This window comes from Petaurus breviceps, unplaced genomic scaffold (genome assembly GCF_028583685.1).
Source record: "Petaurus breviceps papuanus isolate PSGF00001 unplaced genomic scaffold, PetGlider_PUasm1.0 185, whole genome shotgun sequence".
In the NCBI taxonomy this organism is placed as follows: domain Eukaryota; kingdom Metazoa; phylum Chordata; class Mammalia; order Diprotodontia; family Petauridae; genus Petaurus; species Petaurus breviceps.
Window position 1 is genome coordinate 41051727 of NW_027185797.1, and position 17227 is coordinate 41068953.

At 41.2% G+C, this 17227-nt stretch overlaps 2 protein-coding genes across 5 annotated transcripts in view; both read left to right on the top strand.

Moving 5' to 3' along the window:
- The window catches only part of LOC138161966 (zinc finger protein 208-like), a 118397-nt gene extending 107755 nt beyond the window's left edge, over positions 1-10642 (top strand). The window contains 1 exon segment of the mRNA XM_069089081.1: positions 6214-10642. Within this exon segment, the coding sequence (XP_068945182.1) occupies positions 6214-8402 (2189 nt within the window). The 3' untranslated portion in view covers positions 8403-10642.
- The window catches only part of LOC138161962 (zinc finger protein 665-like), a 244912-nt gene that overhangs the window by 106784 nt on the left and 120901 nt on the right, over positions 1-17227 (top strand). The window lies entirely within an intron of this gene.

Below are 17227 nucleotides of genomic sequence, written 5' to 3' on the forward strand. Positions count from 1 at the left end.
AGCAGAGGAGTGGGGAGTTGGGGGAGAGGGAAAGGATACTGGCCTTTCAATTCCTATTTAGAGGGGGGAAATTGGGAAGTCATTCTTGATATCTCTGCCCAGAGTAGTGCATCTCCAAGCCCCATGAAAGTGTTTGTGGAGACTCTGCAATCATCTGTATGCTATGTTGGAACAGTTTCCCACCATCCCCCACCCCAACAACTGACCTTTCAAGAATAATTGCAGAAGATGGAAGCAATACTGTGGGCCAGAGAAGGACTATCAGTGCCACAATTTCTATAAAAATAGCGTAGGGAGTTTAACTCTGCCAGTCCCTACAAGTCTAATCGGGAAAGGTGAGTGACCTGCTATCAGGAGCTGGGCATGTCTGGTACTCTCCGTAATTGGGACTCTGGAGTCCTTCACCTTCTGCATCTGGCGCTGGGGTGTTCCTTGCTTGTTGGCAGATGCACTTGTGAATCTTTCAACAGTTACAGCAACAGGCCAGTCTAACGTACAAAGCCTATTGGTCGTCATTCTATTTCTTAGAAAAAGGAACTGCCTTTTGATATAGTGGAACTCATGGAAAATGTAAAAAAAAAAAAGACTGGATTTTTACCAAATGTCTCTAAAGTGTTAACTCAGCAACGGGGGAAGTCAGAGCCTTTTTTGCTTACTGCAGTGCTTGTCGACAAAGAAACAGGACATCTCAGCAAGACCTGATAAAGAATTCATCATGGTAGCACCATGTGCTAGTAACAGGTGTCCCTGCTGTATAATTACCCATGGTGCTCTACACAGGATATATTTCAAAACGACTGTTTCAGCTGGTCAGACTACCCTTCATTGGAAGAAGGTCGACTTATCACCTCAAGAGTTAACTGTGACAGAATTTGTTCTTGCTTGTTAGGCTGATGGCATAATGGACGAACATTTTTAAAAACCAGAGTTACAGGGTTTTGATCATGAAGATACCTGGTACATAGCTTTCATTTCTGCATTTTTTTTGCATGTCTAACTGTATTACTTATTTTATTGATCTAATTCTTCAAAGAGAATGATCTCCAGGTCTGTAACAGTATGTCCACCACAGAGGCAACATAAAATGTGTGTATTGTGCAAATTATGATATGTCTATTAATAAGCTTTTCCCCTTAAATGTTTACTTTATGTATACCATGGGAAATAAACTCATTTGCTATTCAATGTAGTAATACTGCTTTTGCTGAGTTCATTATCCTTCATGGTAATTGTTGAAACTTAGTGAAATTTAGCACTTGCATAGGCATTGATAATTCAGAGGGACTTTTACCCATAGAGGAGGCTATCAATTTTTTTATTATGAAAAAATTACCTTCATTTCCAACTACCCTTTTCAGTTTCTCCTTTCTACAACATTCCCTTATGAAAAAGAAAAATAATAGTTCAACAGCCAGTACATTGACTGAGTCTGACAATATATGCAATATTCACTATCTCTAGGCTCCAACAATTTCTTATGGAAGGAGAGAGCTACGTTTCCTCAACTCCTTTGGGGGGCTCAATCCTTTGGATTGGCATTGCTGTCCTTGTGCATATTTACTCATAAGTCTTCCTAGGTTTTTCTGGATTCTTCATTTTGCTTTTTATCTACAGTAATATTCTATTACATTCATGTATTAAGCCATTTCCTAGTCACTATATTAGTATGCTGTTACTTTCCAGTGCTCTAAAAGGTGCATTTGGAGGAAAGGGAAGCAGAGATGAGACTCAGAGAAATTCTAAGAACTGATAACCAACTACATTAGATCATCCATTTTAATTAAAGCTCTTAGGGTTTAAGATTTTGTAGTTTTCCAACAACTGTTTTACTGTTAGATGAAAAAAATGAGTCTGTTCAAGTGAAGTATAAACATTATTTCAGCTTATTCTTTTCTGAAGTAGATTTAGGGACTCTTAAGTGAAAGGCAGACTGGTATAAGTAGACCCACTCTATTTTTAACATTTTACCTACTTTTTGATCCATTCCCTTTTTTTTCTAACTTTAAGTATGTACCTGGTAGATATACTGGGTGCCTTCTTTCTTATTAGACCAATCTCCAGTAACTTTTACCTAATGGATTATAAAATCGTGGTCATTTAAATAGGATTTTAATCCACAAATAACTATTCTACTACTTTAGGTTTAAATAAGGATTGTCAGAGAGGCATAGGCACTCATATAACATTGGCCAATAGTTATCCTCTTACTGAAGTAAGAGCAGAAGAAATACAAAACTTGAAAGCAAGGTCTTGTATGTAAACACTTCTTTTAAGATTTATTTTACAGGGGAATTGGATATATCCTACTGTTTCTTCCTTACATTTGTATAGTTCTCTGACTTTTTAAAAGTCCTTTTATAGCTTTTATGTGATTAGAATTATATACAGCCTACATAGTATTTTCTCTCTTCATGTCTTTTTTTCAGTAAATTCTTGATTACATAGTCAGTAAGCAAATGATCTACTTTGAGAGTTGAGACATATTAAAGCTTAATTTGATTTAACTGTGAAATAGGGTTAACTTGAGTCTGAATAAAATGTCAAATAAGAGGGGGTTGTGTTATGACTGTACCTTGTATTATGACTATACCTTGAATATTGAATATATTTTATGAGGATAAAATATAGCCCTTTAAAGTAGGGTTAATTTAATCTCACAAATAAAGATAATTAAATTGGAAAATAGTATAGGGGATTCTATAGCTTAGAATAAGCCGATGTTGGTGAGAAAAACTAAGGGTAACATGTTTGGAGGGGGTGGGTATTTGTTTCTTTAGCTCTATTGGGAGGGAAAATGAGGTTTAAGAAAGTCTAAAGTCTCTTCTTGGCATGAATGTGATGATAAATGAAAATCAAGGGGAGGTAGAGCTGCTTAATTTTCCTTTTCCTTCTGTTTTCTGGGCAATGAGAATGATGTTTACTGGAAATGATAGGCCAGAAATGCTAACAAGGAATTGCCACCAAAAAAAAGTGAAAAAAAGAATTAGTAAGAGATCACCTAGATGCCCTTGATGACTTCAAGTCACTCTACCCTTGTGAACCACATCCGTGGATTTTAAAATGATTGAGAGATAATTCTTACTGAACCCCTGTCTGTATGTAGAGTTGGAAAGAATATGGAAAGCAAGAGTGTCACAAGACTGTTGAAGAGGAAATGCTATCCTGATTCTAAAACATGGAGAAGGGACTGAGAAAGGGAAGAAGGGATTCCAAAGAGCTAAAATGACTTCATAACGGGAGGTCATAGCATACTCAGTTTTGTAGAAGTCATTAAGTGATGCTCCTTGAATTTGCAGAATCCTGGCATTTTAGAGCGTGGGGTTTGGGATGTAAAAGGATGAAAAGCAGTAGAGAATCAGTGGATGGAGGCAGCTTTATATAGTGCTTCTTCCCAAAAAAGCTTGGGATCCTAGGGGATTTGAAGCACAAGTCAGTTTGATGCAGCCCCAAAAATCTTTCTGTACCTTTGACTACATTTGAGAAAAATGGCTTCCAGTAAGATGGAGGTGATGATCCCACAAGTATCATGTCTACAGCCATATCTGCATCTCTAAAAGGAGCATAATAATAGCACTTACTTCCAAGGGTTGTAGTGATGATGATGAGATATTTTTAAAAGGCTTTGCAAGCCTTAAAGACATTTATAAAGGCTAGCTTTTAGTACTTACTTCCGTTTTGATATAAGAAGAATATCAGAATGCTGAAGAGCCCCAAGTACCAGTCTGGGGAGGGTCATTTGAAGGCACTAAGCCTGGAAAAGAGACTGATGAGGAGCTAGTCCTTCTTTTCACATCCTGGAAGGACTGTCTCCTGGAGGAGGGATTGAGTTTATTCTGTTTGGTACAGCAGACAGAGCCTGGAGCAATGTGTGGAGCTTATAAAAGGCAAATAGAGGATTCCTGTCAGGGTAGATTGCCTAAGAAGTATAGCTGATCCTAAGTAGAATGGACTTCCTTGAAAAGTGCTGGAGTCTCCCTCCTTCCTTCAAGGTCGGATTGCCCCATATTGGATGTGTGGCACTGTAAACTCCTGTGTGTTCTAGATTTGATAGCATCTGAGGTCCCTTCAGAACCCTCTGAGTCTGGCTTGAGAGCTCTTAGTTTAAATGAAACTATCTGCCCCAAAGTTACCAGTGATCTCTTCATTGAGAAATCAAATGGTTCTTTCTCGGTCCTCATTTTTCTTGACTTCTCTGTAGGATTTGCCATGGTTAACCTTACTCTTCTCTGCTTTTGTGAAGTTTCTCTCTTGATTCTCTTCCTACCTGGCACACGATATACACCACACACCAAACACAGTCTCTTGAACTGAACCTTGTCATCAGTGTCATGACAAATTATTGGGAGCCTCTCTCTGAGTTCTGTTCTCTGTCCTCTTCTCTTTTTTCCTTCTACTCTCTCCCGCAGCACCCCAGTAGGCAACCTGCCCTCTAGAAAGCCAGGTTGTTTACCTTGCTGTTCCATTACCCTGCTCAATACTGAAGAGCACATGTTGCTGGAATGGCTGTTGAACAAGAGGGAGTCCCAGGAGGACCCCCAAAGACAGCAGTGATCCATGGCGACTGGCCCATGTCATATTACCCTGGGGCCCTATTGTCACACTTCTATTTCTATTTGGCACCCAAAGATCCAGAAATGGCTCAGGGAAAACTGACTCCAGGTTGCAGAAGGAATAGTTCATAGAAGGGTTACTTGGAAATTGGGGTGGATCCTAATGACCATCTAAACCCCAGAATGGTCTGAGGAAGGTGCATTGTGCACTGAAAGCATCACCTAAGTGTGAGCTATTAGTCACTTTATTGTTGACCCTGGGCAAGACACTCTGTGAACCTCATTTACTCAGCTATAAAATATGAATAACATGCCCTTTTATAGCTTCATCTTAGTGTTTTATGACAGTTGAGTGATGTGATGTATGGAAAGCACTTGGCAAAATGTCCAGCCCCATCATCATGCTTTATATGATGATGGTGCTTAATTAGGACCTGTGGGTCCCAGTGGCAGAGAAACAGAGTAAGAGATCTTCTCTCCTGGTATCCTCCTTTTGCAGATAAGGAAACCTGAGGCCAAAAGAGAGCAAGCTCTTTGCTCACGTCATAGAGATAGCAAGTGAAGGCTGGGGTCTGATTCCAGCTTCAAGGAACAGTTCCTTCTGTAACACAGCTGCTGCTGCCTTCTCAGAGTGTCACATTTGAGGCAATTAGGACTTGGTTCCTGACTCCAGATAGTCTCCAATCATCGCCACTCTCATTTCACCTCTTTTTTTCCCTTGTTGTTGTTCAGTTGTTTCTGACTCTTTGTGACCCCATTTGGGTTTTTCTTGGCAACAGTACTGGAGTGGTTTGCCAGTTCCTTCTCCAGTTCATTTTACAGATGAAGACTGAGAGAAACAGGGTTAAATGACTTGCCCTGGGTTACCCATCTAGGAAGTGTCTGAGGCCAGATTTGAACTTAGAAAGATGAGTCTTCCTGACTCTAAGCCCAGCACTCTGTCTGCTGCACCACTCAACTGCCTTTACCTCTTTTTACCAGTGTTCTGATTTAGTGTTTGGAACACCTCCAATTCCAGTCTGACTAGTTTTCTTCATCCTCTGTGCTCACTTCACAAAGACATTAGTCCCCCTCCCACCTCTTTAGGTTGCTTCCTCACTAGCTCTCTTTTGCCTTTGCCCGTTGACTTCACAGATTGTTAGGCCAGGTTTGATGGCACTCAGTACCATGTGGCTCTTGCATCTTGGTACAGTGTATGTGTGCATTATCCCACCCCCAGTTTCCTTTCTCCCAGCTCTGAGAACTGGGGACATTCAAACTTTCTATCAATCTCTTTCAGACTTGGAGCCTAGGACTAAAAACAAAGAGGCAACTCCAAAGGAGATCATAATAGGTGAAGAATCATCCTCATTGGTGAAACTTGAAAGACTCAAAGGGGCAGACTTTTGTAACTCTACGCTTGGGGAATTTGGGGAAGGTGTGAACCTGGAAAAGAAGCAGCCAGTAAAGCAGAAGAGTGAGGTAAGAATGATTAAACGTCAGAAGATTCCAACCAGAAAGAAATTTTATAAGTGTAAAGAATGTGGCTTCAGTCATGGCTCAGCCTTTAAGCACAAGAAGATTCACGTGGGAAAAAAGCCTTATAAATATAAAGAATATGGGAAAGGCTTCCTTGGATTCTCAAGGCTCACTCAACATCAGAAGATCCATGCTAGAGTGAAAGTTTATAAATGTAATGAATGTGAGAAAACTTTTACTCAAAACTCAGTCCTTCTTCTACATCAAAGGATGCATAGTGGAGAGAAGCCATATAAATGTGATGAATGTGGGAAAGCCTTCATTTACAATTCTAGCCGTGTTAAGCATCAGAAGATTCATACTGGAGAGAAGCCTTATAAATGTGATGAATGTGGGAAAGCCTTCAGGCAGAGTTCAGATTTTGTTAGGCACCAGAGGATCCATACTAGAGAGAAGCCTTATGAATGTAATGATTGTGGTAAAGCTTTCCCTAGTTTTTCAAAGCTCACTCAACATCAGAAGATCCATACAAGAGTGAAGGTTCATAAATGTAATGAATGTGGGAAAACATTTACTCAAAATTCTATCCTCCTTTTTCATCAAAAGATACATACTGGAGAGAAGCCATATAAATGTAATGAATGTGGGAAAGCCTTCATTTATAATTCAGCACTTATCAAGCATCAGAAGATTCATACTGGAGAGAAGCCTTATAAATGTAATGAATGTGGGAAAGCCTTCAGGCAGAGTTCAGATGTTGTTAGGCACCAGAGGATACATACTGGAGAAAAGCCTTATAAATGTAATGAATGTGGAAGAGCCTTCAGTCAGAGCTCAGATGTTGTTAAGCACCAGAGGATTCATAGTGGAGAGAAGCCTTATAAATGTAATGAATGTGGGAAAGCCTTTATTCGGGGCTCAAGTCTTACTGCACATCAAATGATTCATACTGGAGACAAGCCTTATAAATGTACTGAATGTGGGAAAGGCTTCCCTCAATTCTCAAAGCTCACTCAACATCAGAAGATCCATACTAGAGTGAAAGTTTATAAATGTAATGAATGTGGAAAAACCTTTCCTCAAAACACAAGCCTTGTCTTACATCAACAGACTCATAAGAGAGAGAAGCCTTATAAATGTAATGAATGTGGGAAAGCTTTCTCTCAGAGGTCCCACCTGACCCAACATTTGAATACACATACTGGAGAGAAGCCCCATAAATGTAAAGAATGTGGGAAAGGCTTCAGTCATGGTTCAAACCTTATTAAGCACCGAAGGATTCATACTGGAGGGAAACCATATAAATGTAATGAATGTGGGAAAGCCTTCAGTCAGAGCTCAGCCCTTGTTAAACATCAGAGAATCCATACTGGAGAGAAGCCTTATACTTGTAATGAATGTGGGAAAGCCTTTAGGCAGAGCTCAAATCTTATTTCACATCAAATGATTCATACTGGAGAGAAGCCTTATAAATGTAATGAATGTGGGAAAAGCTTCAGTCACATCTCAGACCTTGTTAGGCACCAAAGGATCCATACTGGAGAGAAGCCTTATAAATGTAATGAATGTGGCAAAGCCTTTAGTCAGAGCTCAGTTCTTGTTAAGCACCAGAGGATCCATAGTGGAGAGAAGCCTTATAAATGTAATGAATGTGGGAAAGCCTTCATTCTGAGCTCGAGTCTTATTGCCCATCAGATGATCCATACTGGAGAGAAGCCTTACAAATGTAGTGAATGTGGGAAAGGCTTCATTGAAAGTTCAGCTCTTATTGTACACCAGAGGATTCACACTGGAGAGAAGCCTTATACATGTAATGAGTGTGGGAAAGCCTTCACTCGGAGCTTAAACTTGATTGTACATCAGATGGTTCATACTGGAGAGAAGCCATATACATGTAATGAATGTGGGAAAACCTTCAGTCATGGCTCAGGCCTTGTTAAGCACCAGAGAATTCATACTGGAGAGAATCCTTATAAATGTAAAGAATGTGGGAAAGCCTTCAAACAGAGCTCAAACCTTATTCGACATCAGAAGATTCATACTGGAGAGAAGCCTTATAAATGTAAGGAATGTGAGAAAGCCTTCACTCAGAGATTCCACTTAAAAAAACATCTGAATACACATACTGGAGAGAAGCCTTATAAATGTAAAGAATGTGGGAAAGGCTTCAATCATGATTCAAACCTTATTAAGCACCGAAAGACCCATTCTGGAGGGAAACCATATAAATGTAATGAATGTGGGAAAGCATTCAAAAAGTTCTCACGTGTTTTCCAGCATCAGAGTATTCATTCTAAAGAAAAGTCTCATAAATGTAAGGTATGTGGGAAAGCCTTTACTCAGAACTCAGTACTTATTAGACATCAGAAGACTCATACTGAAGAAACACATTAGCAGCATAATGAAATTCTTTTATTCCGAGATCCTAAAGTATTACTAAGGATACATACTGGAGAAAATAATTTTGAATATAATCAATGGAGGAAACTTTTAGGTAGTGTTCCCAACTTAATGAACACCAGATGATTCATACTTCACAGAACTCTTAGAAAGGAATGAAAGTGGTAGAGTCTTCATCCATGGTTCTAGACCTTGTTAAAGACCAGATATTTTGTACTGCTGCAAAACCTTATAATTATAATGAATATAGGACCTGTTCTGTGTCATTTCACATCAAAGGGAAATTCATACTGGAGAACAGCCTAATAAAAGCAAAGAACCAGGGATAATATTCAGTAGTTCCTTATACTTTGGTCACCATCTAGTTCATACTGAAAAAAAGGCCCAGTAATGAGAGCTAACATTGCTCTATGACCTTTAAGGTTGATAAAAAGCTTTCCATAGCTAGCTTCTCTCATTTCATCCTTACAGTTTCTAGATGGAGAAGTTACAATTTTCTAGATGGGGAAGCTGAGTGACTTGCCTGCGGTCACACAGCAAGTGTCTGAGTCCAGATTTGAACTCAAGTCCAAGTTGAGTGCTCCATCCACTGGGCCACATTTCAAATATAATAAGTACAGGAAAATTTCGTGTGTCAGATCAATCCAGTCCTATAAATTATTATAAATGAACAAATGGTAAATATATTAAGAGCTCAGGGGCTCTCATCATTTCTCACCTGTATATAGGACTTCATCATGCTCCCACCAGTACACCTTTTTTCCTTTACTTCGCACATTTTAGTTTTTTTGTATAGTTTGTGTTCCTTCATTAGATTGTGAGCTCCTTGAGGCAGGGACTTTTTTTTTCTCCTTTCTTTGTATCCTCAATGCTTAGCACAATGCCTGGCATATATTAGCTGCTTAAGAAATATTTATTAATGTAACTTAGTTCCCTGTAGATCCTCAATCCTAAACTGTCCCAAACATTGAGCATGATCTTAAAATATGATCTGAACATATTAGTGTCTAGGCAATGATAAGTGTGACACGCAGGATTTACCTGGTGGCCCTTGAGATTACTGTCAGTCCCCCAAACAAAACATGCTGCCAACTTAATACAGAAGACTTTACATATGTCTGGAGTTGCTGGATGAATCACTTATAGGGTATCTTCCTGCTAACCCAGCTCATTTGCTTATCTATAACATGGAAAACATATTCAGCAAGGCTGTATTCTTTGAGGATACCACATTGATGTGGCAATTTACTTCTTCATCTCCATAGAGAGGTGGCTCACTCTATGTGAATAATGTCGTCTGATAGGTCTTTATCTCAAAGAAATAAAGAGAAAAGAGACCTTGATGTACCAACTTGTCTGTATTCGCTCTTTTTATTATGGGACAAATTAGAAACTAAAAGTGTCTTCCTTGCTGTTGGAGAATGGCTAAACAGATTGCAATCTGTAAATGTAAACAATATTGTTGTGCCATGAGAAACGATGAAATGAAATCTTTTAAAGGAAATTGGGAAGACTTCTGTGACTGATACAGAAGAAAGTAAATGGAGCTTGGAGAACGATTTCTATAATGATAGCATCATTTAGAAAAAATTTGGACAGACTTTCAAACTGATCAGTGCAATGATCAACCTCCAGTGTAGAAGAAAGAAGAGGAAATATACCATTTAGCTCTTGGCAGAGAGGTAGTGATGAACTTAAAATTCAGAAAAAGAACTGTGCTTTGTTTTTGGATGTGGTCAATGTATGTATTTGTTTTTGGATGTGGCCAATGTATGTATTAATTTAACCCATGTACTTAGCTGTCTCTTGAGGCCTTTATTTTCTGTATTGTCCTTAATTTGCTTGACTGGATTGGGGAAAAAATGGAGGTAGTGGGAAGGATAAATTAATTTTTTTAAAGAAGTAATTAGAAACAATGGATGTTTGTGCTCTAATATTTATTTCAATACAGTTTATTATCCTGCAGTGGTATTGCTCTGAATTAAATTCAGGTAATGAACCACACTGCCAAAGAGGGCATCTTTTATCTTGTTATTTTAAAAAACATTATTTCAATACACTGTCTTGATGGGGAGTGGCACTGATAATGATGTGAATTGGCAAGATTTATTGAAAAAAAGTGAAATGCAGAAGCATTTAAAGTGGACAGCATTTGTATTTGGAAATCATTGTATTTGCAAGATATATACGATGCATAATAAAATTAAAAGGTGTGACAAATATCAATCAGTAAACTTTGTTTAAGCCTCTACTATGTGCTGGGTGCATAAGTGCCAGGGATACCAAAAGAAGCAAGGAGCTTGTAATCTAACTCAGGTCTCACGGCCAAAACAAAGCCAATTTTGGTGGCTCACAGATACGACCCCTGCTGTTGGGGTGGGGGGGCGAGGCTGGCTCATCAGGGGGTCTCACATGTGGTTCCACACAGATGGGGTGAGCCCCACTGAGCAGAGGGTTTCCTAAGAAGGGATAACCTGGCCTGTGGAGCAAGTTCAGGCTGTGTGGCCAATTAAGATTCAGGTCTGGCCCAGGAGCAACTGCTGTCCTTCCAGCCTGAAATGAAGTCTCAAAAAAAAAAAAAAAAAGAAAAACAAAATACAAACAGAAACTTAAAAGAATGTCCCTGTGCACCTCCTGAGTTTGAAGACCATCTGTCACATGCTCTAGCTGTGTGGCCCTGGGTAAATCTCTCCACCTCTCTCATCCTTAGTTTTCTCAAATCTGTTAAGTGGGGCTGTTGGACTAGGTTGCTCCTGAAGGCCCAGCTTTAAATCTTGAGGCTCAGCTGAGTGAAGCGTCCCTGCCTATTTCCTCTGGTGGTCTGCCAGTCAAGCCTCAGGGAGGAGAGGAACTAGAGTTACTGGGCACCTTTTTTGACTCACACAAAGCCCAATCAGCCTCTGTCTTAGTCCCCAGAGACAATCAAGTCCCAAGGAGAGTTTCCATACCTCTTAAGCCAAAGAACTATCCCAACCCACATTACTGGGATGCTGGTAATTTTTTTTTTTAGTCACATTCTCTCTATGAGTTCTCTATCCCACTTACAGCAATGGTTCCAAATCTTTTCTCTTTTCTAGCAACCCATAGCAACCCCTCCCCAGCCCTCCCTCAGGTAAGAATCTTGTTTGAAGGTACTGATAAGTTAATTTAAAAACCAGTTCTCCATGAAAAAGAAAAATAGGTGAGGTACACTTTTAAGTTCAAACTGCATTATTAACATATTCTCTATCACTGTAAGTCTAGATTGTCAACAAAACAATTAGTCAAGTCCTGATGTGTAATGTGTCCAATTTCTGGGTGATTCTTCTCCTGGAATGTTCTCTGGTAGAATTGATTTTGTGATCTCTATCCCAATCTGTAAATCACTAACATAAAATGTGAATGGGTCCCATTTTCTGAGCCTTGAGAGAGGAAACTGGAGCTGAGCCAATGTGACTGAACTGAGTTTTGAGAGAAAACACTCTTAGATGTAGCCTAGCTCTCAACACAGTAGTCAAGGAAGGAAGGGGGAGCAGGAGGCATATAAGGGGTCAAGCAGGGGGAAGGAGGGAGGGAGGGAGACTATCTGGGAATACTGGAACATGAGGTGTGCAAAATTGCAGATCAGAAGATCACCAGCCTGACATGGCAAAGGAATTGGGGAGAATAGAATTCCCCCCCACTCCCATTTTTTACTTTATTTAAATCACTGGAAGAAATGTCCAGTCATGGAGGAAAAGAAGAATAGGTCACAAAGCATTTTTTAAGCATAGAAGGGAATAAAGTACAATGGAAACACAGCCAAGCCAGCTCATTTTGAAGGATCCTTATTGATCTTATTAGAAATATGTTAAAGAAAATAATTGTTGAATCTCACTTGGGGATTGGTGGGGTTCTGAAGGAAAGCCTTTGATTCTTCCTATTTGAAAGCAGGAGTGGCCCCAATTCCTGAAGAGAAATTTGGAGAAGAGATAGGGTCTTATTTATATACCAGTCCTTACACAGAATTCAATAACACAACAAGTATCTTACTATAGTAAAGGAATTAAAAAAAGAAAAGTGTGCAGGATAATATCAATGGAACTTCCATGTGAGCTAAGCATGGGGGTGGGGTGGGGGTGGCAACCTGTAAATATAGAGCCTAAAAAATGCCTTATCTCTCTAGTACCTCACAGTCTAGGGTATCTCGAAAATCAGACCTCCTGGGCATTGAATCTCCCTGGGGGTCCCAGCAAAAGCAAAGGGCCAAATTCAATCCCAGATAGGCCCCTACATGTGACACCTCATTGATGGAAGAGATCAATGCTCCATGCCTGTGTGAGAAGTAGTACAGAGTTGGTGTGTGAGGGAGAGAAGGGAGATTTGCCCCCTTTGGACCTTCTTCTAGTCTTTTTAGCAGTCTCTTCTGGTGCCTTTAGGCTCCTGGGGGTCTTTTAAAGCACTTTGCATTCTGTTACTACTTTGGGTGCTCCTGGCTGCCAGGCTTGAGAGAGAAGATGATTGGTGCCAGTCACTTCAGGTTGCTGAGGGAAAAGACTGTGGGAAGAAACTGAAATGAGCAGAGCTAACAGTCTCCATCATGCACCCATCCCCAATTTTCTACATTAGAGACCTTGGGGAGCTTCCCCTTGGATGAGCTGTAGGACTCTTGTCTCTTGATTGAACTGAATTACCTCACTTCCAGTGGGAGAGCTCCTTCACTCTGTATTGTCTGGTTTACATACCTGTGTGCATATTTTCTCTAATTTCTGTTTGACTCACATGGATAAATGGGTTTCTTTGCTATTTACTTTGTGTGGTTGAACTGGTAGTTGGTTGCAAAGAGAGTAAAGCCTTAGATATAAAAGCTTGGGCTCTTGCTTACCTCCTCCCCAGTTAACGAAAGTAATGATCAAATGTTAGTTTGAAACTCAGAACCACATTCCTTAGAATAACAATATAGAAAAGAGCAGAAAAAATGTAATACTAACCTGGTACTACCCCTCTCTGAGGACAGCAGAGTGGTGGCCTCTGGCCCCATCCTCCCACTTAAACTCCAAATTAAATTAAAATGAAAGCTTCCCTCGGAGAAAGGTTGGAGAAGAGCCTGGAGATGTCTGTTCTGCCTTCCTTTGAACCACATGACAATATCCCCATTCTACATGTGGGATACACACCTCGCTACATCTGGAAAGCCCTTTTCTCCTAGGCTACCTTTGGGGGGCCCCCGTTCTGACTATATCAGTTTCCTTTCTCAGGAGTCCCCGTGGCTTGCTACTGTTTTCATGATAAACCAAAACTCTTTTAACCTGGTCATTTGAAGCTGTTGTGCTGTTTTCCTTTCCAGGCTGGTTTTTACCTGATTCCCCTTCACTCATTTTATGTCCCAGCCAAAATGGCCAACTTGTGGCCCTCTAGTCGTTAGGTTTCCTCTCCTGGCTTTGTGTCTCCTGTGCTTAGAGCCTTCTTCTCCTCAGGCCCAGCTCTTCACAGCCCTTCAGTCCACCTCCTGGAAGATCCCTTCCCGGATTGTCAGTAACAGTGCCTTCTTCCTTCAGTTGAAATCACTGGGCATTGATTCTGCATCGGACCTTTTACTTATCGGCACAAATTTCACATTGCCCCTGTCCCAACTCCACCCCACAGTAGAATGGACCCTAGAGCTGGCTTCGTTTCTGTCTCTGTCTCCCCGGGGATAGCACTGGGTCTAGTGTATACTGACTGATTAACTCCAGTGCTATCCTCTGACTCTGGGGCCCATTTGGGACAGGGTCAGTAAGCCAAGAGGACCTCTGTGATCCAATACAGGGGACAATGCCTAGAAGAAAGGGAAGCTTATTGTCTGAGGCTCTGTGTCTTCATCTGCAGAAAGGGACTAAGGACTCCTGGAGTACCTCCTGATCAGAGGGAGTTTGGGGAATAGACTTTTATGGGCTTTCCTTTAGTGATGTGGAGAATGCCAATGTGGGGTAAGGGAAAGTACCTTGGAACTAGCGTTAGGGGACCTGGGATCTAGACCCAATCACGAGACTGCTCAGTGTGAGCTGGGGTCCCTCATATCCCTGCCTTGTCCTCTCCTCTGTAAAGAGAGAGATGATTATGTTCACAGGAGCACACTCAAAGGGATCCCTTTACCTTGGAGATGATTGAGCCAAATAGGTAGGTAAATCTAGGACAACGAAGCATGCTGCTTGCCATCCAAGGGTAGTTTTATAACACAGTGGAGAGAGCACTGGGGATATAGCTAAAGAAGAACTTGAGTTCAAATCTGCCCTCACTTGCTGTGTGACCCTTGGCCAGTCACTTAACTTCGGCCTCAGTTGCCTCATATGTGAAATGGATAATAATAGCACCCGCCTTTAAGGGTTTTTGTGAGGATTAAATGAGATAATATTTGTAAAGTGCCTGTCTCTTGGTGCTTAAAAAAATGCCTGCTTCCCACCCCATCCTGCCCCCGACTCCCTAGCCCCAATCCTTAAAGTGTGAGAGTAGTGAGAACCACCATTATTACCTTAAACTTCACACCTTCATGAAAATGGTGGAATCTCAATGTAATTTTGACATGGAAAACACGAGAAACAGAAATATGAGAGAAATTTGATATCTGATTTGATAATTCTGCTAAGGAAACAAGGGCAAGAAGGAGATCTGTCTAGGACTGACTACAGTCCTGAGCCCTCCTTGGAAGGACCGAGGAGAGAGTCCAGATCATTCATTTCAGGCAGTCCTGGGAAAGGGATGAAGTTCTCCCTCAGGAAGAGGGTCCTAGGTTATGTCCTGAAACACATTACTGCTTGCTTCCCAAAGATCCACTGATCCCCAGAAGTCTGCTTGGGCAGTCTGCTGATGTCTTGTTTCTTATGTGTCCATGAATAACTCCCCCCTCCTGGTCTCATCTTCCTCGGCTTTATTGGGAGGGGGTTGGACTAGATGAGCCAGTGGAGTTCTTGGGAGCTCTATCACCATGATTCTTCATCTCCCTGGGGCTTACCTCCATCGCGTGTAAAAGGAACAGCTTGGAATAAATGATTTCTAAACTCCCTTTTAGTTGTGAAGGACTGAAAAAAAAAAAAAACTGAAGGGAAAAGGAAATCATTCTACCTGGGAGCTGCAGTGTAAGAGTTGGTGACTGTCCATATTGAAAGGGACCTTACAAGTCCTGGAATATGAATGTCCTAATATAGATAGTTTATGGAAGGGAAGTAATGCCCAGGGAGGGGAATGGACTGGACCAACCTTAACCAAGGTTATAAGATCAGGAGGAGAGCTGGGATCCATAGGTCCAGTTGTTTAGATTACGTTAGAGGGCTTAAAAATGATTTCATCATATCCCTTCATTTTAATGAGGGGGAATCTGGTGCCAAGGAAAGGGGACTGATCATCCAAGGTTACACAGGGAAGAAATTGCAGAGCTGGCATTCTTTGTGGTTTTTTTGGGGGGAGGAGGCAGTTGGAGTTAAATGACTTGCCCAGGGTCACAAAGCTAGTGTGAGGCTGGATTTGAATTAAGGTCCTCCTGACTCCAGGGCCAGTGCTCTGTCCACTGCACCACGTAGCTGCCTAAGAGTTATCATTTTTTGCTTAGTGATTTTGACCCCCAAATCCCAGGTTCTTTCCAGTGTGCCATGCCTGGCTTCTAATAAAGTAGAATTCATAGCCTTGAATCAAGCAAGAGATAGCCGGGTACCACAAGTGAGAGGGAAATTGAGAATGGGAAAGAACCTTCAGTGCTCATCCTTATGCATCTGCATCTGCACAAGCATCCCCTCTGTGTCCCTCTGTCTGAAGAGCGTGGAGTACAACTCCTCTCCCTGCCCCCACGGCCCACGCAGTGTCCCTGGCCCTCTCTCACCTTGAGCCCTTTGCTACCACTTCTGCCTTGTGGGGCCAAGCAGAACCTGACTGAGAGAGTCCAGGAACCTGAGAGCTGGAAGGGACCTCTACCAAAATGGGATTTGTCACTCTGGGAGTCCTGACAGGCAGTCATGTGTCGTCTCCCCAGCTCAGAAAGTCCTGTTGCTAAACCACAGAGGAGCCAAGATTTGGGCAAAGGAAAGAAGGAACCCTCTTCCTTCTTATGATCAGAAACGAGTGATCAATGAGGCAGAAGTCTCCAGTCCTCTCAAGGACTCCTTGTTCATATGGATGAGAGAAGGTCCAAAGGGCACAAAAGCTCCTCTTTCCTTTCTGACACACACATCGATTAGATGTTTTGGGTCATGGGACTGTTCTTTCATCTGGACCCATCAAGAAGCATTCATTAATTCCTCACCTCAGAGACTGCAGTAGGCCTCTTAATTGGTCTCCCTGATTCCTGGCTTTCCTTTCTCAGATTTCTTTGGCATAGCGCTTCTAATCAATATCCCTAAAACAGAGTTCTGACCACATCATAAGCCTTCTCAAGAGGATCTATATGCTCCTTTTGATGTTCAGGATAAATAATCAGATTGGGTTTTGACATTAGACTCCATCACACTGAGCTATCTTTCCAAACTGATTTCACATTACTCCTCTTCCCGTACACTGTGTTCATCCAAAATAAACTATATCTTGTTCTCCTTCTATCACGTATTCTTTTCTGCATTCATGCCCTTGGACAGACTGCTTGTTTTCCATGCCTAGAATAACTTATCCTCATAATCCAACTCTTCGACTCAGAATTCAATTCTTCATTGGTTCCCAAAATGTTGATTTAATATTTCTGTTTATTTGTATTTGTTTGTGAAGTTTTTATGACCTGGCGCAGTTGGTTATAGAAATTAATCTTAACAGGAAACAGGAGGGAAAGGGGTAAAGAGAAAAGCGGGGAATGTTAAAGGGTAGGGTAGATGAAGGGGAGTAGTGGTCAGAGACAAAACAAA